This window comes from Alligator mississippiensis, chromosome 15 (assembly GCF_030867095.1).
Source record: "Alligator mississippiensis isolate rAllMis1 chromosome 15, rAllMis1, whole genome shotgun sequence".
In the NCBI taxonomy this organism is placed as follows: domain Eukaryota; kingdom Metazoa; phylum Chordata; order Crocodylia; family Alligatoridae; genus Alligator; species Alligator mississippiensis.
In genome coordinates, this window is record NC_081838.1 from 23,446,628 (window position 1) to 23,470,440 (window position 23,813).

The window sequence follows — 23,813 nt, forward strand, 5'->3', positions numbered from 1 at the left end:
ACCATGAAGCATGGTGGAAAGGCAGGTGGCCAGCCTTCGGGGGAGGTGGGGGGGGCAGAAGAGGAAGTAGAGGGTGAGCTGTAAGTTCCTCCCCCACCACCACCAAACAGATACAGCTTCTTTCCTCCAGCTAGAAATGATGAGGCTTCTACAAGCAGCAAGAAGAGGAGAGCAGTGCCAGGGCCACTGCCTGTACCTGAGACTGCATCCCCTCCAAAAGCAACAGCCATAACCCCCACCACCACCATGATGACAGCACAAGCAGCAGCACCCAGCACAAGCATGGCAGCCCACTCCACCCCTATTTCACTTCCCATGCTGAGCCTTCCAGTGCCAGAGGAAGAGCTGGTACTGGAGCTGGATCTCAGTGTCCTAGCAAGGGAAATTCTTGGAAAGGAGGGGGAAATCAGCTGAGTTTGTGCTCAACACCCCTCAAGTTTCCCCTAGAGCCCTTCCCCAGAAGGCACTTCAGAGGAGGTTGATGTACAGGTGGAGGCAAGCAGCTCAGCTGAGTCCACTCTTCCTCTTGCAGTGCCTCTGCCTGCTGAGGAGGAGGAAATGCAGCAGCATCCACACATGAACCTGCACCCCAGAAAAGAGCGGGTAGTCTGGTCTGGGATCATTTTGAGCTGGCAGATGATCCCATGTACGCTATCTGCTTGCATCGCTGAGCCAAAAACAGCTGGGGCAAGGGAACAAAACGTATGATCACCAGGGGGTTGCTGATGCACCTCCGCAGGCACCACCCCCTTGCCCTTGCTCCTCCTCAGTCTGGCACCAGCGGGAGTGTGTTCAAAGGGAAGTCCCCCTCTTGCTTCAAAGCCCCCCTCCCCATGAAGCAGAGGCAGGCCACCCTGGAACAGTGGGGGAAAGGCAGACAAAGTGAGAGCACGTTGCAAGGGCGAGCGAGATCACCCAGAGCACTGGGGAGATGCTTGCTGTCAATGGCCAGCCCGTTTCCTTAGTTAAGCAGCCAGGGTTCAGGAGGCTTATGGCACTCATGGCCCCATCCTTCCAAGTGCCTGCACACACCACCTTCAGCAGCACAGTGGTGCCCTCCCTGTATGAGGCATGTAGGGAGTACTTGAGAGGAGCTGAACTAGGCAGGCCCACAGGTGGCCTTACACTTCACCTCAGACATCTGGAACAGCTGGTGTGACCATCACGCCTACCTCTCCCTCACAGGGCACTGGTGCAATCAGTCAGGCCGTCGGTGGGCTCTCCTTCAAGCTGAGGTGATGGATGAGTCCCACGTGGCAACAGAGATCATGGTGGCCATGAACCACTCAGTGGTGGGCTGGCTAGCTGGGCAAGGCAAGCTCACCCACAAGTTCATGGTTACAGACAATGGTGCCAATATGGTCAAGGCGATCCGTGATGCCAAAGTTGGCATCTGCTGTGTGGCACACAAGTTTCACCTTGCTGTCAGGGACACTTTGGAGGGGGACAGGGCTGCTGGTGATGGCACCAGCACCACCAGCAAGCTCATTTCCGAATGCAGGAAGGTGGCAGGCTACTTCCTCCAGAGCATCAAGGGGGACAAGATGCTGCAGGACAAACAGGCAGAGCTGAACACCCTGAAGCACAAAATCATGTGGGATGTGGAGACGCGGTGGAACTCCATATACCCAATGCTCGAGAGGCTGGTGGAGCAACAGAAGGCCATCCATGAGATGGCCTTGCTCAGACAGATTGGGATCAGCGGCCCCCTGAACAGAGTTGAGTGGGATACCGTCTCCCAGTTCTTGGTGGTCCGCAAGCCCTTCCTTGAGGCAACCAAGACCCTCAGCACTGCCAATGCCCTCCTTAGCCAGGTGATCCCCCTAGTGAGGGAACTTCAGAGCCAAATGGAGAGCTTCCAGGGGATCAATGTTCCTGGCTGGAGCAAGCCACTGTCACCAGACATGCAGGCACTGGTGAGGCAGCCAAAGGAGGGCATCAGAAAATGGCTTGAACCCTTGCAGGCCAATAAAGTTCACATGCTGGCCGTCATGTGTGACCCGAGGGTGAAGGGCAGCATATGCAGCAGCCAAACCCTGAATCAGTGGACAGAAGTACTGGTGAAGAGAGTCAGGGAGGCAGAACAGCGGAGGTGAGGGGACATGGAAGAGGGAGATTTACTGTCCCATGCTATCATGCCATCCACCAGCCAGTCTCCTCCTCCACCACAGGTGCTGCCAACATGGGCCAAGGGCATGGCTTCCATGGTGGGGTCCAGAGCCACCAGACCCCACCATCAGACAGGTAGCGCTCAGGTCTTGGTGGCTGCCCATCTTGCTGAGGATGTGGAGGCGCGGCTGTGCTATCCCTTGGCCTACTGGGCAAGCCGCAGCCAGATGTGGCCAGATCTGACCACAGTTGCCCGGGAACACCGATCCTGTCCACCAACCAGTGCGCCAAGTGAGCGGGTGCTCAGCATTGCCAGGGATGTAGTGACACCCCACCGCAGCTGCTTGGATCCTGATTTGGTGGAGCAGCTGGTGTTCCTCAAAGTGAACGTCCCACTACTGGAGTTCCCCAAGGTCCAGGTGCAGACAGAGCGAATGCTACTCTCTTCACTTCATCTGCACCTATTTCCTTTTTTCATTTTTTAAAAAGCATTTAATGCCCTGCTCTCAGAGTTGCAGGGGGCACTCACTGCATCACCAGCCAGCAGATGAAGAACACGTCCCTGCTGAGCTCCCGTGCCAGGACAAACTTGGAGGTATGGTCTGGGGCTATGGGGAAGGGAGGCTCCAGGTCCTGGGCATGACCACTGAAACTGCACCCTGCCAGGGTCAGGGAGGCCTGGTGGAACTGCTGGTGGTGCAGCAGCCCCATAAATGCCAGGACTAAGGATTCCCTGGTGAAAGGCAGGTAGGAGGCACCATAGCCTCCAGATAACGCGTGCACGCACAGTCCTGGCTGGGGAACGCCCAGACCTGGTATGTCTTTGACAAGCCTGAAGCTTGCTGGTTGCAGTGGAGTTGTGTGGCTCCAGGTGAGCTCAGCTTAGCTGCCCAGGATACCAGCTTTCAGATTGAAAAACCCTTTGTCAGGCCGAGGAAGCACCTGTAGTTGGTGTGCCTGCTGTTCCTGGATGGAAGTAATAGTAAAGAAGCCAGAGGCTGGCCTGGCATGCAATGCAGGCAAGAAAGCCAGTCAGTGAAAATGGAAATGGAGGCGTCAGGGGGTGAGGGACAGGCTGGGGGGGAGGGGGGCGTGGAGGAGGGAAGGGGGATGTAGCAGCTCAAGTAAAAATGCAGAGGTGCCTGGGGAGTCCGATGTCCGGCAGGTCGCAGCATGCCAGAATTCCACGGTCTAATCTATATTGAGCCCATGAGTTTCTGTACGTAGGAGGCTGATGAAGTGAAGTTCATAGGCCCAGCTGTGAAAAGTGGTTAGTAAATTGTTCCCTCCCAGGATCAGCCCTGAGAGACTGGAGGCAGGGTGTTTTTTTGCTGAGGAATGTGCCCCCACTGGTCATTGGGTATTGGTGTCTTTGATAGATTCTGGGGTGCAGTTTGTGGGGGTATGGGAGATTGTTAGCAGGTTTTGTGTTTTGAGCTGTAGGAAGTTGGCTTCAGTTCTGGTGATAAGGTTAGGTGCTTGCTTGAATGTACAAACCACTTTTCACAGCTGGGCCTATGAACTACACTTCATCAGCCTCCTAGGTAGTAGGTACAGAAACTTGTGGGCTCAATATGCACAGTGGAATTGTAGCAGAAAGCCCCTTTTCCTCTTGCCTGCAATTGCTCTCCCTTCCTTGGATATGTTTTTCCTCTTCTACCTTTTCTTCCTTCCTCTTTCTTTCACTTTAAGATAAGGAATTGTGTTTTGAAATTTGTATGTGTGCATTTTGTATCTCCCCTTGTATTTTGGTATTTTTATCTATTTGTGTGCCATGGCATTACTTTTGTAGCTTATATTTTATACTCCTCACCTTTCAACTAAATGTGTTTAGTTTCATAAGTAAGTTATACTTTGTAACAATGTTAACAAGGGCAGGAATCAAACTGCCCTTCCCTGTATCAGGCTGGCCCCTGAAAGAGCAAGTGAATCAGTGATTGAATGTGTAACGTGGTAGCAGGCAGCAATTAACACCTAAGGAAACTGCAGATCAACCAATGGAAGAACTCAATAGAAGACAATGTAGCAACCGGGACATCTCTAAACATCACTGATCAAGGGCTAGAAGCCCTGGCCTGAGTTAATCAACGCCAGGGACCCACTTTTGGGCTGAATATCTCCAAATCGACCACTCCCAGAGCCCTATTCAAAATTCATCAACGGACTCCCAAACCTGCACGTACATGCGGACAATCCCTGGGGCTGACAGATGCCATCCAGTAGCCACCGAGGGGGGAAGTCCCACGAGGGTCAATGACCCCTGGATTGGACAAACCTGAAAACTGGGGAGTAACCAAAGTCTGCCAAGGACAGATAAAAAGCAGTGAAAAGTGACCCTCAGTGGCGCCCTCTTGATCTCCAACTCGACCAGCACCCGACCTGTCCAGCCAGAAGGACCAGCCGGCGACCCCCTTCTGGAAGATAACACCACGCTGAAAGAAGCCTCAACAGCAGACTCCAGTGTCTGTGGGATAGGTATACCTGACTCTTGTAGCTTGCTACTGTGTGTGTGCATGTGTGTGTGTGGACCAGCCCCAAGGTTTATGATTTAACTTCATTACAGTGCTTCAATCCAACTAATAAACCAGAATTTTAAGGATCCCGAGTTGGACATTTGTAGCCAACAGAACTGTGGCACACTGCAACCTGCTGGACACCTGACTCCCCAGGTACCTCTGCACTTTTACTGCACTGCTACACACCCCTTCCCCCTCCTTCCCCCACCTACCCCAGCCTGTCCCTCACCCTACTGCCTCCATTTCCATTTCCACTGACTGGCTTTCTTGCCTGCATTGCGGGCCAGGCCAGCCTCTGTCTTCTTTACTATTCCTTCCATCCAGAAGCAGCAGACACACCAAATGCAGGTGCTTCCTCAGTCTGACAGAGGGTTTTTCAACCCAAAAGCTTACTAAGATACATTTCTCTAACTATACAGTTAGCCTACTAAAAGACACTAGATTGTCTTACCTGTTGTCATTTAAAGTGATGGACCGGTTGAGGCTGTAGGGGAGGAGGCGGCCTCATTGGGGCACACTACCGTGTTGTGTAGAGGCCCGAGTGCCAGTGAGAGCGCCTTAACACACACATAGTGTCACCCACCCATGTCATGAGTTTTGCCTGTCAGCAGCCTGAGGCAAAACCTGTCAGGCTTCGAGGCCTCAGCAGGGGCCACCATCCCTGCAGTTTTCACCGCCCTGTTCCTTAAAACACACAATGTCACCCATGTCACAAGTTTTGCTTGTCAGCAGCTTGAGATGCAGTTTTCAAGAAACCCCTGCACCTATCTCCTTGAATCTTTGCAGGCTTCATGCGCTGAGCAGGACCTACCACTCCTGCAAGTTTCATCCAAATCAGGCAAGAAATGACAAAGTTATAGGCTGTTTTGTGCTTCCCCATTATAGCCTACGGACAAAATGTGGAAACAGCTAAACTGTTTCGATGAAACAAAATGGAACAGCCATTTTTAAATTAAACAAAATTCAAAATGAAACACTGTTCTGGTGAAACATCGAAACGGAAGTCGAAATGAGACAGTGCTTTGAAGGAGTGAGAGACAGTAAACAAAAGCCCCGAGGTGCCTTACATGCTGGGCAGGGGAGGTCAGGAGTAGAAAAGCAGCCGGCAGCAACAGACAGGGAAAGTGAAAGCAAGCAACACTTACATCATGGAGGGCCGGTGGGGCTGCAGCTGGAGACGGAAAGGGAAGAGAAGCAATCACCACGCTTCCAGAGCAACATCTCGCTCCGGATTGGAGGAAGGAGGCTGCTCAGAGATATTTCCAGCCCCAGAGAGGGGCAGAGTGGGGTCAATTCCCTACAAGCCAGAGAGAGGAGTGGCCAAGCATCCCGGCAGGCAAGTGTTGTGAAACTTGCTGGAGAAATGCTGCAGGTGTGACCCTGAGAAGGAGGCAGGTGGAGGCCTGCACACACAAGGCTTCTGATAATCCCTGGATCAGAATGACAGCTGAGGATCTAGGGGAAAGGCCAGAAGAGTTGCTCTTTCAGGTTAGAGCCTCACTGCACATGGGAGAGATCCCACTGGGACTGTGAATGGTCACGAGTAAGCTGGGGCAGGCCCGTGCAGACCAGTGACTAGACTAACTGATTTTGTTGTTGTGATTGGGACATGGGAGCCTGATCCCAGGTGAAGGGGACATGGACTGAGTCTGACAAAGTGACTGAGAACAGTTGGGTTTTACTTTCTCTTTTTTTTTTTTTTTTTTGGTATATTTGAGTGCAAGCCAAGGAAGGGTATGCGCCTAACCAAAACCAACGGTCACCCTGGTGGCTGAGGGCAGAATAATAGAACAACAGGCAGCATTAAGATCTGGCTGCAGAGAACCACAAGTGCCATCTGGAGAGGCTAGGGTGGGGGTAAAGGGAAGGTTTGAAGCCCCACAGAAGAAAACAGGGATTGAGTCCGGGTAGGATCACCTTGGGCATTGCCTCCTAGCAATATAATATCATCAAAGTCGTGGCAGGAGAGAAACATAAGACCAACTTCCTGGGGAACCAGGTGATCCAAAGCCGAGGTCCACCCTGTCACCACCTGTAAGGAAACGAGCTCAGGGCAGTGGCAGCAAGCCCTACATCACCTAGTCATCACAGGTGCCGTTTCACACAGCCCTAATATGCAATATCATAGTTTTATCTTGAAGTAGTAGTAGCAATTGATGTAATCAAATGTGTATCTATTAATATTGGCATAGGCTGAAGGGAAATTTGGAGAACTCAGCAAATTCAAGAAGACCTGCTGCCAATCTGTGTGCCACCCTCCTCCCACCTCCTGGGTCTTCCCAGCCAGTATAAGTGAAAACCTATGTTGTGTGGTTGTGGAGAGCCAGATGGACTTTGGGATAAATGTTTGTTCTCGTGTTTTAAGGTGCAACCAAATAAAAGGTGGGGCTATAGATTTGCTTCCACCTCTTTTATCAGAAGCCTACCCGTAAGGTTACCTGTAATCTAGGTAACCGGAGGTGGGGGTGGCAAGAGGGAAGGAGTTGCAGGGAGATTTCTCTCATAAGCAGTAGGCACCGTCAGTGGATGACAGGCCACACGGACTGTTGCAAACTATGGACCTAGCAGAAGCCTAACTTATGCAGGACATGTGCTTAAGCTGGTGCACAATCAACAAGCAATGAGTCCACATTTACAACACAAGCAATAGCCTGAGAAAGTGGAATAAGAATCTGTTTCTACAGTTTTTAATTAGACAATACCAAAGATGAGTAACTGCTTTCTGGAAAGGTGGGAAACAGCAGCTAGAAGCAGCAGCTGTTGTTTGGTTTTGTGAACCCGTTGTAAATTAAAAAAGATCTAAACAGCAGAGTAACAGAAACCAAATGGGACAAGAAACATTCCCAGGCAGGCAGGGAAAGATATGAGCAGTGTTCCTCCCTTTCAGAGTTGTATTTTTCCCCAGGGACACAGGCCCCAGCTAAATGGTATCTCCCAAGTCGAAGCCGCCTAGGAGATTTGGCCATAGGGTATAATGGGGAATCAATGAAATATCTATAACTTGGTTGTTTTTTGTCTGATTTGAATGAAACTTGCAGGTGTGGTAGCCTCTGCAGAGAGCATGAATATTGCCAAGTTTCAAAAAGATCTATTCAGGGGTTCAGGGGAAACCACACCCCAAATTCTTGAAAGCAAAACTCATGCCACATGTATGTGTTACACCACAAGGAGGTGAAAACTGCAGGGGCGGTGGCCCCTGGTGAGGCCACAAAGCCTGACACATTTCAAGAAGATCAGTGCATGGGTCTTGGGGGAACTGCACTTTAAGCTGCTGACAGGCAAAACTCATGACATGGGTGATGCTGTGTGTGTTAAGGCGCAGCAGGGTGACAGCTGCAGCAATGGTGGCTCCTACTGCAGCCACAAAGCCTGCCAGCTGTCAAGGAGATTGGTGCAGGGGTTCTGGGGCCCTGCACCCCTAGCTACTGACAGACAAAACTGGTGACATGGGTGCTTGTACAACTGACTGTCTCTGTCTTGAGGCAGTTGATTGTCTGTATTGGTTCTTTCCTCTCCTTAGCCTGTGGTTTTGTAGGTGTTAATGAGTTAACGAGCAACGCTTAACACCTACAAAACCACAGGCAAAGGAGAGGAAATAATGAATACAGACAATCAACTGCCCCAAGACAGACACAGTTGCACAAGCACCCATCATGAGTTTTGCCTGTCAGCAGCTTGAGGTGCAGTTCCCAAACCCCTGCACTGATCTTCTTGAAATGTGTCAGGCTTTGTGGCCTCGCCAGTGGCTACCAACCCTGCAGTTTTCACCCACCTGTGGCTTAACACAGACACGTGACATGAGTTTTGCTTTCATGAATTTGGGGTGCAGTTCCCCCTGAACCCCTGCACCGATCTCCTTGCAACTTGGCAGAATTCATGCTCTCTGCAGAGGCTACCATCGCTGCACGTTTCATTCAAATCAGACAAAAAACAACAAAGGTATAGCTATTTCATTTATTCTCCATTATACCCTATGGTCGAATCTCCGAGGCAGCCCAAAGCTTTGGAGCTGCTTTGGCTGGATCAAAGTGGGTAACCGATCTGGAGCTCCAGACTGGATCACTGCCATCCAAAGTGGCCGGATCCAAAGCCAGATCGAATAGCTGCCTACTTGCACAGGCCTACTACCTGATCAACACATCAAAGAGCTACTCAACACGGCTCACAAAGACACTCTCACGGACCCAGAAGGACAGCCTTCCATCTTTAGCTCCCTCTGTGCAAAAATGAAATTTAGTGGGATATCCCACCTACCAGAGGTAGGGACAATTTGGGGGATAGCTCTATCAGGCCTTCAGTCAGCACAGATGTAGTTAGGGATCTTCTGGAAGGGCTAGATATTTTTAAATCTGAAGGTCCAGATGCCCTCCACCCAAGGGTGTTGAGGGAGCTGGCAGGGGTCATCGCGGAGCCTTTAGCTCAGCTGTATGAGCCATTTGTGATCATCTGGCCAGGTGCTGGGGGATTGGAAACTGGCTAATGTGGTCCCAATTTTCAAGAAGGGGAGGAAGGAGGACCCAAGTAATTATAGGCCTGCAAGCCTCACCTCGGTGCTCGGGAAGATCTTGGAGAGAATCATCAAGGAGCACATCTGTGGGGGGGCTGCGGGGGAGATCATGCTCAGGGGCAATCAGCATGGGTTCATCAAAGGCAGGTCCTGCCTGACCAACCTGATTGCCTTTTATGACTAAGTAACTAAATCCTTGGATGATGGTGTCGCTGTGGACGTAGTCTTTGTAGACTTTAAGAAGGCCTTTGACACCATCTCTCACCCCATCCTCACCAATAAATTAAGCGACTGTGGCATTGATGCCTGCAGAGTAGGATGGGCAAAAAATTGGCTGATGGGGCGCACCTAGAGAGTGGTGGTGGATGGGTTGTACTCAACCTGGTGAGATGTAAGCAGTGGGGTACCCCAGGGCTCAGTCCTCAGGCCCACACTGTTTAACATCTTCATCAGCGACTTGGACGAGGGGGTGGAAAGCACGCTGTCCAAGTTTGCTGATGACACTAAGATGTGGGGCGAGGTGAACGCACTTGAAGGGAGAGAGAGGCTACAACTAGATTTAGACAGACTACAAAAGTGGGCAGATGAGAATAGGATGGGGTTCAATGTAGACAAATGCAGGGTGCTGCACCTTGGGAGAAGGGATCCACAGCACACATACAGGCTGAGGAGTTCCCCTCTTGAAAGCACAGAGGCGGAAAGGGATCTTGGAGTCATTATTGACTCCAAGATGAACATGAGCTGCCAATGCCAGACTGCAGCCAGCAAGGCCAGCCATACCTTGTCATGCATCCAAAGGTGCATCTCAAGCCGGTCCAGAGAGGTGATACTCCCCCTCTATGCGACTTTGGTCAGGCCGCAGTTGGAGTACTGTGTCCAGTACTGGGCGCTGCACTTCAAAAGGGACGTGGCCAGCCTGGAGAGGGTTCAGAGGAGGGCCACCCACTTGGCAAGAGGACAGCAGGACAGGCCCTATGAGGAGAGACTGAAGGACCTGAACCTGTTCAGCCTCAGCAAGAGGAGGCTGAGGGGGGACCTGGTGGCTGCCTACAAGCTCATCAGGGGAGATCAACAGCAAATAGGCAGAGCCCTTTTCTCCCAGCACCACCTGGGGTGACGAGGAACAACGGTCATAAGCTGATGGAGAATAGGTTTAGGTTGGAGATCAGAAGGCAATATGTTACAGTTAGGGTGGCCAAAATCTGGAACCGACTTCCCAGGGAAGTGGTCCTTGCCCCTACCTTGGGCAAATTCAAGGGGAGGTTGGATGATCACCTGTCTGGGATCTTGTGAACCCAGTATTCATTCCTGCCTGTGGCAGGGGGCCAGGCTAGATGATCTGTTCAGGTCCCTCCTGACCCTAGCTACTATGAAACTATTTCCTACCTATGGAGATTTTTTACCATCTTGTACCATCTACACTTTTCCCAGATCCTGACAAAGGGACTTTGATCCCAAAAGCTGGCAGAAAAGGACAGTTTTCTTCCCATTTCCCAGTTGGTCTAATAAAAGGTATCATTTTGGAACCAAGAGTTCTGGCTTTTTGTCTGTCTCAGTTCGTGCTGGCCTTTAGTGTGCATTTGCAGAAGTCAGCAGGGCAGCCAGTTGGCGGCAGGAGAGGGAACAAGCATTTCCTCATCTGCCCAGGTAGAGCGACTGGTGAGTAGCAGGGGCTTAGTTTTGCAAGACAGAAGAGGAAAATTGTCAGATGTCAGTTTTGAAATGCAGCTTTTGCTGAAGTCCACTAAGCACGTTTAGTTTCTGCTATGCAACTGAACAGACTTTTTCTCATTTAAACTGATTTTCTCATTTCAGCCAAATTTTGATCTTCAGACACTTTCAGTATTTCCAATTCAGATGTATTTCATACCCTTTTGGTACCTTGTGAGCAATAAAATTTGTAACAACAGAGGTTTTCTGTGGAACCAGCATTCATTGGTCACCTGGCTATGACTATCTCCTTTCCGTTATTCGGGTATACCTATCTGATGCAGTGACTTTTACAAAGTACTTCACATGGAGAGGGCGAGAAGGATCGAGCGTTACATAGGGATGGGTGAACTTATTCTGAAACCTGTATGACAAGTATAACATGGTTTCCAGGTAAAGCTGGGCGAGTGCTGAGTACATTAGTGAGCTTCTGCGGGCCGATGGAAAAGAAACCCACTCATTCGGTTTGGAAATGAAAAATGGTGCTAAGAGGCAATTACTTCACCCTGTTTCACGCATTTCTCGCTAAACTTTTAACTAGTGGTTCTCTTTTTAACTTACCTTTTAACTAGTTGAAAGTGGAATTACTTAACTTTTAACTCAAGTTAATTTTGAAGGCTGCTAACTTGTAACTTTAACGACTTACATGTTTCATCAACTTGTTCCCACGACTGCTTGGCAGCAAGGGGCTCCGGCTCGCCGCCAGCACCTCGCGGCCTGCTCGCGGCGTGCGGGTCGCCACACGAGAGACACGCTGCTGCTCGAGCTGCCAACGCCTGGCACGCGCCGCCCGGGGGACGCGGTCTCGCGCGCGACCCGCCGCGGGAGCCGCAGCGGCCGCCGCAGACCGCAGTCGGACCAATCGGCACAGGGCAGCACCCCGGCAGCCAATTAAATGCAGACAAGGAGGGCGCGGTTCTCGGCCCGCCTCCACCAGCAGAGGCCAATCAGAGCGAGGAAGCGACTCCGCCCACTCGTCCACTCCACCCAATCGCCTCCAGGTGGCCGATGGGAAGGCGGGGCTGCGATGCGGGGCGGGGCGGGGCCGGGCCGCCCCCCTCTGCTCTCTCGCCCCAGCGCTGTCTGAGCACCAAAGCGGCTGCCCTTCTTTCCGCGGAGGAGGAGCCGGAGCGCTGCGTGTCAGGGCCGGTGCCCGACGCAGCCCTTGCACGCCCTGCCTGGTAGGCGCACACCACAGAGCGCGGCGGCAAGACTTGCACTGAAGGCCTTCAGGGAGGAAGGCCTGAAACAACTGAACTAGAAAAACACCACCGCGCTCACCCGGATCCTGAGCGTTTTATTTTCAGGGGGACTATTTTTTTTCTTTTGAAACAAGGGACAGGTGAACTTCAACAGATTATACCCAAGCACCACAACTGCCCCCTACCTTCGTTTTTAGTTCCTACAGTGCATTAACAATTGTGAACCGAGGACTAGGCCCCACGTGCAACACATGCTTTGCCCAGCTGTAAACCAGAACGGGAAATATTTGCAACCACCCCCTAAGAACAGATTGGATCGGTAGACAGGATGAAAAAGTTGATTCCTTCAGCCGAAGCTCAACAGGAAAGGATAACGGCCAAATCTTCTCAGTGCAGAAAAGCACCAGCCGCAAAGTGAAAAGTTTTTTGTACTGTTTATTGTTTGACTGTGCACATCTTAGGCCCACTTGTTCCTGCTGGTTTGACACTGACCACACCAAGTACCGTTTGGACGCAGGACAAGATCTTCATCCCTGTGGAGCTGGAGATCAACACTTCCGAACACCCACAGAGCCTTAAATTTACAGACACAAACAAATTGCACCAAATAGCCTCAGACTGGCCCTGCAAGCTACAGCCAGCCAAGCCACAAACAGAACCGAGCACAAACTTGCATTTCTACACTAACGAGAACTGCTCACAACCCAACCGAGACAACCCTACAGGCTGATCAACTGCTCAATTAGCAAAGCCAAACCACCTGCAAAAACCTTGACTACCGCATATCAATATGCACAAAATACGCACAAGTAGCACAATGCCTCAACCTCGCTGCACACTACCGGGGCCAACTGAGGACCGTCGTGCTGGAACTAATATTCTGGGTTCAGGGCAGAGAGGGGAACGCTCTCTTTTTCCCTGGCCTGGCGGCTGGGGGGGCACGGGGGGCACCACTGGCTGGTGCCCTGCTCTGTAATACACATTTCTGTTGCAGATAAACCTGTACTTGAAGATGGAGAAGCAGCCAAACAAGGAGCAGCTCTTACTGGTGAACAACGTGCTAAAGCTGGCTACAAAACTCATGAAGGCAAGTCTGCAGCTGTACAAGCCTCCTCGGGAGTCACAGAAACTGAACCGGTTAGGACGCTGGTGTGGAAAGACCCTGGACCCTCACACCCACCTAGTATTTCCTTAGATGCTGCTATCGGCCCAGCTGCTGTCTCATGCCTCATAAGACCTATGAGGCAGACCCCGTGTTCTTGGTTTGCACAGCCCCCCCGCAATAGGCCTGCTTGCTACAGGCATTTTAGGGCCAAACTTTAGGAATCTCCCCTGCAGGCACAGTATTACACAGCTGACTTGAGCCACGCCAAGAAAAGACAGTATGTGCAGTCAGAAGGAGCATAAGCTGGCAGGCTCATGGCTCTGCCAGGCTGCTGTGCCCAGCCATTCAGCCACTGGCTATTAAATGCAGCAGCAGGGGCAGAGACCTGCTCTACAGCGAGAGAGAGACCTCTCTGACACGTTCGCCGACAGGCTTCCTTGCAGCCGGCCCGGCCTCTGGCTGCTTGCACCCGCCCAGGGAGGGCGCAAACCCCCCATGGCACTCCCACAGCAAACAAGGGCATTTGTGCCCAAAAGCTTGCTAAGAACAGTTTTTCCAACTGCTTGAGTTGGTCTAATAAAAGATAGTGGATTTACCCAAAGAGCCTTGTCTGCCCATGTCCTTAGACCAACATGGCTACAACCAACACCACCACGTCTTTCGTCTCTGTGAGCACCGGGAACAGGGTGTGGTAACAGAGCACTGGGCCCGTCCACACGCAAGCAAGACAGACGGGTCCCCCCCCACTCCACTCACTCAATTACTCCACCCTGGATGTACCATCACTTTATTGCAAGTCTCCAAAAAAGTGTTTTTCCCTGTAAAAGACATGTTATTTCCAGACAGGGTGGGGGAGGACATTCCTGGGGACATTATCCAGGTTAGTGCAGGAACCTGAGCAGGGCTGTGCCTGTGCAGTGCAGGGACTCGCTGCAGGGGCTGGGTCTACCTCACCAGGTGCACTCAACCTGGGGCTCGGTCCTGCGGGCAAGCCAGCACCCAGCACCACCCTGGGCCCGTGTCCCCCATTTCCCCAGCAGTGCTGGGGCAGGACCCCCCGCCATCGCCCCTCCAAGAGACACCATCTCCACTCCCTGCCCAGCCCCATGGGAGCCAGAGCTCCTCACCCCACCAGCTCCCACTCCTCAGCACCAAGCACGCGGTAATTGCAGTCACGGTAGCTGCCAACGTCCTGGGTGCGGCGCTCCCGCGTATCATCATAAATCTTCTGGATGACGGGGGGCAGTGGTGGAAACCCCCCGAGCTGTGCCAGCTCCTGCAGGTAGCCCCACTGCCGCACGCCCAGGCGGTGGAAGTGCCGGGGGGAACCCCCAGCAGCCAGGTAAACCCGCAGCTCTTCCTCAGCTGCCACCTGCCGCTCGGGGGCAGGGGGCAGCAGGCAGGTACCCGTGAGCACAGCCAGGCAGAAGAGCACCTGGACGTGGAAGTGCGGGAAGGGGCAGATCTGCTGGCACAGCCCCACCAGGAAGAAGCACGGGTGCTGGGGCGGCAGGAGGTGGCGGTAGAGTGGAGCCACCAGGTGGTCCCCCACGCACAGGCCCAAGCGGGCAGCAGGCAGGAAGGGCAGGCGGTAGGCATAGCCTGTGCACAACACCAGTGTGTCAGCCACCTGCACAGCCCCATCTGCAAAGCGCACCAAGGGCCCTGCCACACTCGTCACTGGCGCTGCCTGCCCCACACTGGCTGGCAGCCCCCGCACCCGAACCCGGCTATGGCTCAGTGTCACGCATCGTGCCAGGGGTGCCAACTGCTGGGCCAGGTCCACGCCTGAGGGACCAGCGCCTACCAGCACCACCGAGTGACCCGCAAAGGGCTCAGGGCATCGGTAGTCACGGCTGTGCAGCACCTGACCTGTGGGGAGGATGGCGAGGTCAGCAGGGAGCAATGGGGGCCCTGCATCTGCCCCACAGGGACAGCCAAGGCCCCAGGGCCAGGTGAGGGTTGGGGGTTTCCCACCTGTGAAGGTCTCCAAGCCAGAGATGGAGGGGATGAAGGGCGTGGAGTAGTGCCTGCAAAGGGAGCAGAAACGAGGGCTCGGTCAGTGCTGGCCTGGGCCCACAGGTGCGTCCAGACCCCCCCCCTTCCCCACAAGACCTCCCCAATCCCTGCTGCAGCAGTGAGCACAGACCTACTGCAGGGCCCAGAAGCCTCTGCCCCCTCCCCCACCTCCAGCCAGGTAGCAGGACCTGCATCCCCGCAAGCAACACCCCCACACCACCTGATGCATCATACGCCCACAGCCTCAGACGTCCTTCCAGACACCTCCTGCCTCAGCAAAGCTGGTCTACCTGTGGCCCCCGCACTCACCCGCTGCAGACCATGATGGCATCGAAGCGCTCAGTCTCCTGCTCTCCCCCGCCTGTGGCCTGGCTGGAGGTGACGTCCCAGCCACTCTCAGGGCCATCCACAGGGGTCACTTGCTTCACCAAGCGCTGGAACTGGCAGGGCAGGAGACTGTCAAGGGCTAGGGGTATGGGGATTACACCCTGGGGCACAATCCAGCTGGGGAGTGGGGGAGTGAGTGGGGGGGCTGCAGGCCGCAGGGGGACAGAGCATCACTGTTGCCCCTGCCCATCTCTGGGTAAAGCGTCAGCTCGCCAACTGCCCTGCTGTGCCCTCCCTGACCTCCCTCTCACCCGGATGTACCCCCGCAGCCCGTGGCTCTCGGTGTAACGCTCCAGGTAGCTCAGCACCGCGGCACGGGGCAGGAATGAGGGCAGCGCCACCTCAAAAGGGAAGTCAGGGAAAGCCATGGCCTCCTTGGGCAGGTTGGTCCTGCCACAGAGGGGAGCAGATGACGAGTCAGTGCTGCACCAGCCATCCCCCCCTACCCTGGCTCCCCCCACCCCCCCCCGGGGCAGGTACCTGAGGTCCCGGTACATGTTGCAGGGCAGGGGCGGCCCCTTGCCAAATGGCCTCTCCTCGCTGTAGACCCAGGTGCCACCCAGCTGGGCTGAGGCCTCAAAGACCACAGGGGGCGCAAAGGCCTCAGGGCGGGCAGCCAAGTGCCGAGCAGCGCAGAGCCCCGCTGCCCCTGCCCCCACCACTGCCACGCGCAGCTGCCGGCCCCGCACCTCCATCCCGGTCCCTGGAGAGCACGGAGGGGATTAGCACCTACAGAGCCAACCAAAACCTCTCCCCAGCCCAAGCTGCACAGAGGCTCCTGCTAGTAGCAATCTGAGCCCTGGGGGACTTTGCTCTGGGAGCAAAGCACGAGACAGACGTCAGGGTACGTGCCCGACTCGTTTCTCCCCCCCTCCCACACCCAACAAGTGCGGCCACATGGACCAGGACCAGTGGGAGGGGCAGGGGGTTGGTGCATATATCCAAGCCACAGCATGGAAGGATGGAGGGGTGGCCTATCAGGGGGGCATTGAACTGCTCCCTCTCAGGACCTCAAGAGGTAGATTGTACTTTTGAAAGAGCCACCCAGATACCACATGAAGATGTGCTGCAGTACAAAAAGAAACCCCCCACTAATGCACACCGTTAGTTATGACACACCACTCTTCCCTGGAACCTACATGGAAATCCTCAAACAATTGCAACCTAAACCAGGAGACCCAGTTCTTAAAGTGATCTTTCCAGAACCACCCGTCCTAGCCTTCAAACAAGCACTGAACCTCACCAACCTCATCACCAGAAGCAAACTCCCTATGACCCAAAGCACGCTGCATGGATCCAGACCATGCCAGAACAAGAAATGCAAAACCTGCCGACACATCACCACCCCCATGATAACTACACCCCACAAAAGAACAAGCACGACTCTTGGATCTTACACCTACATGTCCTAAACTGTGATACATCTCGACCAGTGCACTGAATGCCCAGATGGAAAATGTGTAGAAACCAAACTCTGCACCAGAATGAATTTACAGCAAAACACTATCAAAAACAAAAATATTCAAATTATCTGTGGGTGCAGACTTCTCTCAAGACAACCAGTCCCTCTCTGACCTCTCAGTTCTAATCCTCAAAGTGAATGTACAGAACACCTTTCATAGACAAGCCTGTGAACTTCACTTTGTAAATCTACTGGATACAAAAAATATTATGGACTCAACATAGACGTTGGATTTATAACATATCACAAACTACCTGACCTTACCACTTACAATTTCCCTCCCTGCCCTTTGCTTTCCTAATTTCCAGCTATTTCCTTTGAATCTCCCTTTCTTACGTTTAGCATTGCTTCACCTTCCCCCCCCCCCGACCCCATTCTCCTCTTCCCGTCCCTTCTCTACCCCTTGTTTTCCTAATGTCTACCTATTTACATTCTCACTGACCTCCTGTCACGCTTTTAGCTTTGTTCATTCCTTGGAGATCTCAGAGCAGCAGAGACTCCCTGTGCCTGAAAGAGGATGATTGTGCCCAAAAGCTTGCAAATAACTTTTTTCCAACTACTCAGTCTATTAAAAGGGATCACATCCACCCAAAGAAGTTTGCCTGCCTGCGTCGACTTCAACCACAAACGCTCTCAGGACCTGTTCACAGCCCCAGCAAGGGGGGTAATCCGGAGGGGGTGGGTAAGGTGGCCCTCCCTCCCCACTCACCCCCAGGCAGCTGCCTGCTACTTCCTCAGACCACACCCCCACCACAGGGCATGCTGGGAAACACAGGCAGCCAATGGGTAAAGCGGTCTCTGACGTCATCAGGGGAAGCCCCAGCAGCAGGGACAGGACCCCAATGCTAGATGCACGCTGCAGTAGGGGGGACAGCCCCATGCACCCGCTGGTCCCCAGCTTCCTCTCTCAGCCCCCCCCTGCACACAACCTGCCCTGGACTGGGTACGGTTGCCACAAACACGGGGCCTTGATCCCACGTGCTCCAACATGCTTTATTAAAGGCAAAACAGAGCACACTCGAACACAGAACCAAGGAAGGGGAACAGGGTACGGCGCACATCTACAAGTGGGCAGACGGCCAGGGCTGGGTATAAGGGGGGGGAATCAAGGCCCCCATGGCCTAAGAGACCCTTCACCCCACAGACTTCAGCCCCTGTTGCCACAGCCTGGACCAGCAGCCCCAACCATCTCAGTGTCCCCCATCCTGGCCACGAGCCAGCAGGCGCAAGGGAACTAGGAACAAGTTCAGAGGGCAAAGGCCCAGGTCCTTCCAGACTGGGCTGGGGACGGCTGCAGGGGGCCGGGTGAGGGACTGCAACATGTCACCAAGAGGGGCTGGGGGTTGGGACATCCTGTCCTGGGAGCTTCTGGAGGGCTCAGAGACCCCATCCTGGGGGCTGCAAGGAGGTAGGGACCTCCCATCCGCAGAGGCCAGAGGTGAAGCTGCCACCTCCTGGGAGCTGCTGGGAGCGTGGGTTACAGAGGGGCTGGCAGAGACCAGCAAAGTCCCCGCCTCATCCTGCTCGTCTCCCTCAGCGCTGCTGGCTGCTGCAGGACCATTGCTGCATGGCTGCAGCTCCGCAGCACCCGGGAGCCTCTCTCCTTCCCCCGGGACAGGGACTGGTGCCGTGAGGTTCTTGTAGGCCCGGTGCAGGTGCCTCCTGAGGCTGTCGCAGTCCATGTGGCTCACCTCCTCAGGCAGCGACAGCAGCAGATCCAGGACGACGGCCGCCTCTGCCAAGAAGAAAGTGAACAGTTCTTGTGAGCCCCAGAGCCCAGGTCCCACCCTTTGTGGGAATGCGCTTCCCTCCCACAGCAAAGTCCCCAGCCCATGCTCGCAGATGCCCCAGCCAGGCAGCTCCCGCTCACCCCCAGGCGTCAGCTTGAGCACACGGACGTCCTTGGACAGGAAGTACAAGTAGCGGTAGATCTTTTCAAAGCTCACAGTGAACTCCTCGGGCTCCTGACCCGCGTCGGCAGCCGGGGACGTAGCTTCGTCACTAGCCTGGGGGGCCTCTGGGGACGTTGGGGCCTCGTCAGCAGCAGCACGGAGCGGGCGCGGGGGCAGCGAGTGCAGCACGCTGGCTGGCTCAATGGTCGCGATGGTCAGCACCTGCGAGGGAGAAAGGGGTGCAGGGACTGAGGAGATGCCCCAACCTCTGCCCTGCGTGGGGACACAGGCCGGGCTGGGGAGACGGGGTCAGGACCGCTGCGACCCTCACCCCTACGTCACCTGGGAGAACGCCTCAGACACAGCCTCCTCCAGCCTCTCGGACAGCTTCTGGGCCAGGTCTGTCCACACCTGGGAAGCAGATGCGAGTGACAGCTGGGACAGGCCCCGCCCAGGCGCCGCAGGACACCCAGCGAGTACCCCTGACTTGGCAGGGCCCCCCCAACACCCCTGTCGTCCCCCCCAGTCTCACCTCGATGGGCGCAGAGACCTGTGCCCGACGGCGCCGCTTCTCAGCCTGGCAGCGGCGGTACTCGGTCTGCACGGCCTCCCGGGCCACACGGCCCTTCAGGTGCCGGATGTAGCCCAGGATCTGCAACAACAGTGTGGCCGTGAGCTCCCGGAGGGCCCCAGACCCTCGCCCCGGGGTGGGGGAGGGAATGCAGCCTGACGCGGGAGGAAGGAAAGGAAGCGAAACAGGGTGCGTGCTGCGGGTGCAGGGAGCGGCGCGGGGGGATGCGCGGGCACGGGCTGGGCCGCGGGGCACTGGAGGGGTGTTGGGGGGGGCACCGGGTACAGCACCTCGGCCTCGCGGCGCCGCGGCAGCAGCTCGCACAGGGGCCCCCCCCGCAGCTCCCCGCCCGGCGCCTGCGCGCGGAGGCCGCGGATCAGCATCCGCTTCTCGTGCGCGGTCCAGAGCCGGGCCGCGGCGGCGGGGGAGGCGGGCGGGGCGGCGGGGCCGGGCGCGGGGCCCGGGAGCCCGAAACGCGTGGGGCGCGCGCGGGCGCGGAGCGGCGGCTTCATGGCCGGCGCGCGGCGCGGAGGGCGAGGCCGTCACTAGGCGACCCGCAGCCGCCGCTTCCGCCCCTCAGGCGTCGCGCCGAGACAACGTCACCCTGCTGCGCCGGTGCGCGAGATGTGACCCTCCCCTTCTCTCATAAGCCCCCGCGAGCCCCAGTGTTAGGGCGGGGCTAGTCACGTGATGCATCAGAACCGCTCTGTGCCCCCCTGCCCCGCAGCGCCCCCGCCCGGCCCAACACCACAGCGCACTCTTGCTGCGAAATCCCTTTTATTGCTGCTTTTGCTGCTCCGACAGATGAGCCCGGCCCCATGGCCCCCTCCCACCTGCTACATCATCACGTGGGGGAAGAGCCCCCCTCTCCTCCCAGTGCAAGCCCGGCCTGAGACCCCTGCACCAGCACAGACACCCCCCACCCCCCATTGCACTGCCCACAGCAACAAGGCCCAGCCCCCTGGGAGGCTGGAGCCCTTGGGAGTTGCCGTGGGATGCCGGTCCTGCTAGCTGCCGTGGTGCGAGCCCACAGTCCTGAGGGCGATGGTGTCGGGCGGAGGGGGGGTGCGGGTCCGCTCCCGGCAGCACCCCCAGAGCACGGCCTGCTGGAAGGTGTCGCTGGCATAGTAGTAGGTGAGCGGGTCCAGTGCGGCATTGGCACAGGCCAGCAGCAGGGCGCCGCGGTAGGCACGGTCCAGGCTGACCTGGGGCAGCCAAGGCAGCTGGTAGCCCAACAGCACCAGGTGGAAAGGCAGGAAGCAGATCAGGAAGATGGCCACACTGGCCAGCACCAGCCTACGGGCCTTGGCCGGCCGCTCCAGCGCCAAGCGGGCGCCCGCACTGCGCCCCACGGCCCGCAGCAGCCCCCAGGCGCTGAGCACCACCACCAGCAGCGGCACCACGAAGCACAGTCCCATGGCGGCCGCCACGGCCGGCTGCGTCACGTAGCGCGGGTACGTGTCGAAGCAGCTGGCCTCACTGGGTAGCGGCACCGCCGGGTGCCAGGCGTAGGTGGGCACGGCCCCCAGACCACTCAGCACCCAGGCACCCAGGCAGATGTACTTGGCGTGGCGCCGCAGGGCGCAGATGCGGGGCCGCAGTGGGAAGAGGACGGCGGCGCAGCGGTCACCACTCAAGGCAGCCAGCAGGAAGAGGCTGCCGTACATGTGCACCAGCAGAGCCAGGCCGGCCAGCTCGCACAGCTGCTGAGGCAGCAGCCGCGGGCGCCAGCTGTAGTGGGCCACGCGCAGGGGCAGCGTGGCAGCCAGCAGCAGGTCGCAGGCCGCCAGGTGTGCCATGTACAGGGCGGTGGGTGTCTGCTGGAGCAGGGAGGCACCGGAGCTGCAGAAGACACGCAGCGCTGCCCCGTTCAGTGCCAGCGCCAGCAAAGAAATCAGTGTGTAGCCGCCTGCCAGCACGGCATCCTCCAGCTGCGTGAGGGGGATGACAGCGGTAGTGTTGTTGCCTGTGGCCAACACCGCCGCCATCATGCCACTGATGACATCGGGCCCCCCCCGTGGGCGACCGTCACCTGGGAGGGTGGAGAAAGAGCGAGGGAGAAGCGGTGAGGCTGGAGGGGAATGTGGCCAAGGGCACACAGGCACCAGACACCCCCACACATACACATGCAAGACGACCCTGGTGCCCCGAAACACACACACACACAGAGTCACTCCCCCAACATACTCTGCTTGCTCTGCTTCCCCCCAGCAGCAGAAGAGGCAGCCCCCAGGGCACTGCAGCCATGACTGGGAGCCCAAGAGACCTGGCCTGCTCCACAGTGGCACAAGAAGAAAACCAGCGTACAGGGTCGGGAGCAGCGGCTGCTACTGCCCACATACCCACTGCACCCCGCCCTAGTTCTTACAGCCGCACACGCGTGTGCATAAGTGTGAGAATACAGCTGGGCAAGCACCCGGGGCTCTGCGAGGCACAAAGGTGAGAAGGTGGGGGAGTTGGAGGGGGGGGGGGGGGGGGGCAATGCTGAGTCAGCCACCACAAAGCGCAGCGATCCAGGCACAGAGGAAACAACACGTCATCCTGAGCCAGAGATGCTGCCCGCTCTATACATCCGGCCCTCGCCTGCCCCATGGTGGGGGGGCTGTGGGTCAGATGTGAAGGGCAAGAGCAGGGCAGGGGGGGCTCAAGGTCAGGAGTGAGGGGTCCAACAGGGCTGTGAGTTGGGAGTGAGGGGCACTGGCAGGGCTGTGGGGGGCAGGGGGCTGAGGGTCAGGACTGAGGGGTACCACGGTGGGGGAGGCACAGGTTCAAAGGCAGGGGCTGCTCTAAGCAGGACACAGGATACACACACATGCAATGCAGTCATGTGCACCCATGTGTGTGCTTATGCAAACTCTGCCCATGCACTCTCCCCTGGCCCCTCGCATACAGAGCGAAGCACCCGGCCAAGCAGTCCCTGCCCACGCACGCATGCACCAGCACATGCGTGCAGTCCATGCCCTGCTGCACTGACAGCTGTGCTGCCCCCACCCACGCCTGGCTCAGCACCTGCCCCCCGCAGGAGATGGACACACACACACACACACACACACACACAAACCCAGGGGTCCAGCACATGCCCCACCAGGACGTCTAAAACACACACACACACACACACACACACACACACACACACCCTGCCAGGGATCCAGGACATGCTGCCCCCTGCCCCTCAGGCACTGCACACACGCATGCACCACCCAGGCGCCCAGGCTCCCCCCACAGGAGTGGAGGACACACAAACACATGGACCAAACCCAGGCATCCAGGACATGCTCCCCCTGTCCCCCAGGCATCCCACACACACAGGCGCCAGGAGTGTCTCAGACACAGACTTAGCGTGAAACTCACACACTCACAACCAAAACCCAAGTGCCTGGGTCACACTCACACATGTTCACAACAGCCAGGACCCTCCCCCCCTGCATCCATCCATCTGCCCCATCCATGTGTCCCTGCCCGCCCTGTTGGCCCCAGCACCAACGCCCATCACCCGTCTCTTACCAGGGTGCGCAGTGCCGGAGGAGTGGAGCCGCGCGGTGAGCTGGGCCAGGGGGCCTGTGGCTGAGCCAAGGGGCAGCCCAGCACCACCGTCAAGCACAGCCTGGCACTTCCTGCCTGCAGAGCACAGCTGGGCCCCCCCGCCCCCCCGCAGGGAGGAAAGGGTTAAGGCGCCTGGGTTCCTTCCCCAGCTTGGGGAGGGCGGTGCGGGCTGGGGGGACTGGGTAGCTGCAGGTGAGGGGGCGACAGCAGCAGGGTTGGGGCCCCAGACACCTGGGTTTGGTGAACACCGGGGGCAGGAGGAGGACGACACCAGTGCCCCTGCCTCCGCTGCCCTGACTTGGGGCCCAGGCTGGGGCTCTGCGCCTCCCCCCCGCTCGGGCCCGTTGCCCAACACCCGCAGCAGTGAGCACAGCTCCTTCCCCTTCCCCTTCCCCTTGCTGAGGGAGGCCGCAGCCAAGCCCCCCCCCCCCCCCCCCCCCCCGTCCTGGCATTGGGACGTCCCCTGGTGGCTGCCCGTCGCCCGTCCTGGGCATCCTCAGCCTGCAAGGGAGTGGGGTCAAGGCACAGAGGTCAGGGGTCAGGGCACAGAGAAGCAGGGGTCAGGGTATGCATGGGACAGAGGTCTGGGGTCAGGGCACACAGGGGCAGAGATCAAGGATCACAGCACGCACATGGGCAGGGGTCAGAGATCATGCGGTCATGCGGTCATGCAGCAGCCCCCGGCGAGAACCCAGGGGTCCGAGCCCGCGATGCCCAGCGCGCATGCGCCCGGCACTACAACCGCGGAGCTCGCGCCGAAGCCGGCCGAAACGACGACCCGGCGAACTCG

The 23,813-nt window shown here is 56.8% G+C and overlaps 3 protein-coding genes across 3 annotated transcripts; all 3 read right to left on the minus strand.

The window, feature by feature from the left end:
- Nucleotides 1-13,920: 13,920 nt before the first annotated feature.
- Nucleotides 13,921-17,899, minus strand: LOC106739686 (uncharacterized). The gene is made up of 6 exons (XM_019485881.2): nucleotides 17,460-17,899; nucleotides 16,036-16,258; nucleotides 15,807-15,945; nucleotides 15,478-15,608; nucleotides 15,127-15,179; nucleotides 13,921-15,021 (listed from the first exon to the last, which is right to left on the minus strand). Exons 1-6 carry the CDS (start codon nucleotides 17,485-17,487, stop codon nucleotides 14,273-14,275), a joined length of 1,323 nt encoding a protein of 440 aa, XP_019341426.2. The 5' UTR covers nucleotides 17,488-17,899; the 3' UTR covers nucleotides 13,921-14,272.
- A 92-nt stretch (nucleotides 17,900-17,991) lies between these two features.
- On the minus strand, nucleotides 17,992-20,066 carry SNAPC2 (small nuclear RNA activating complex polypeptide 2). Its single transcript, XM_019485859.2, has 5 exons — nucleotides 19,771-20,066; nucleotides 19,442-19,561; nucleotides 19,252-19,320; nucleotides 18,888-19,131; nucleotides 17,992-18,752 (listed from the first exon to the last, which is right to left on the minus strand). The coding sequence occupies exons 1-5, from the start codon at nucleotides 19,990-19,992 to the stop codon at nucleotides 18,208-18,210; spliced, it is 1,200 nt and encodes a 399-aa protein (XP_019341404.2). The 5' UTR covers nucleotides 19,993-20,066; the 3' UTR covers nucleotides 17,992-18,207.
- Nucleotides 20,067-20,151: 85 nt separating this feature from the next.
- LOC109282804 (lysophosphatidic acid receptor 5) lies at nucleotides 20,152-23,459 on the minus strand. Its single transcript, XM_019485893.2, has 2 exons — nucleotides 22,985-23,459; nucleotides 20,152-21,512 (listed from the first exon to the last, which is right to left on the minus strand). The coding sequence occupies exon 2, from the start codon at nucleotides 21,469-21,471 to the stop codon at nucleotides 20,488-20,490; it is 984 nt and encodes a 327-aa protein (XP_019341438.1). The 5' UTR covers nucleotides 21,472-21,512; nucleotides 22,985-23,459; the 3' UTR covers nucleotides 20,152-20,487.
- Nucleotides 23,460-23,813: the final 354 nt, after the last annotated feature.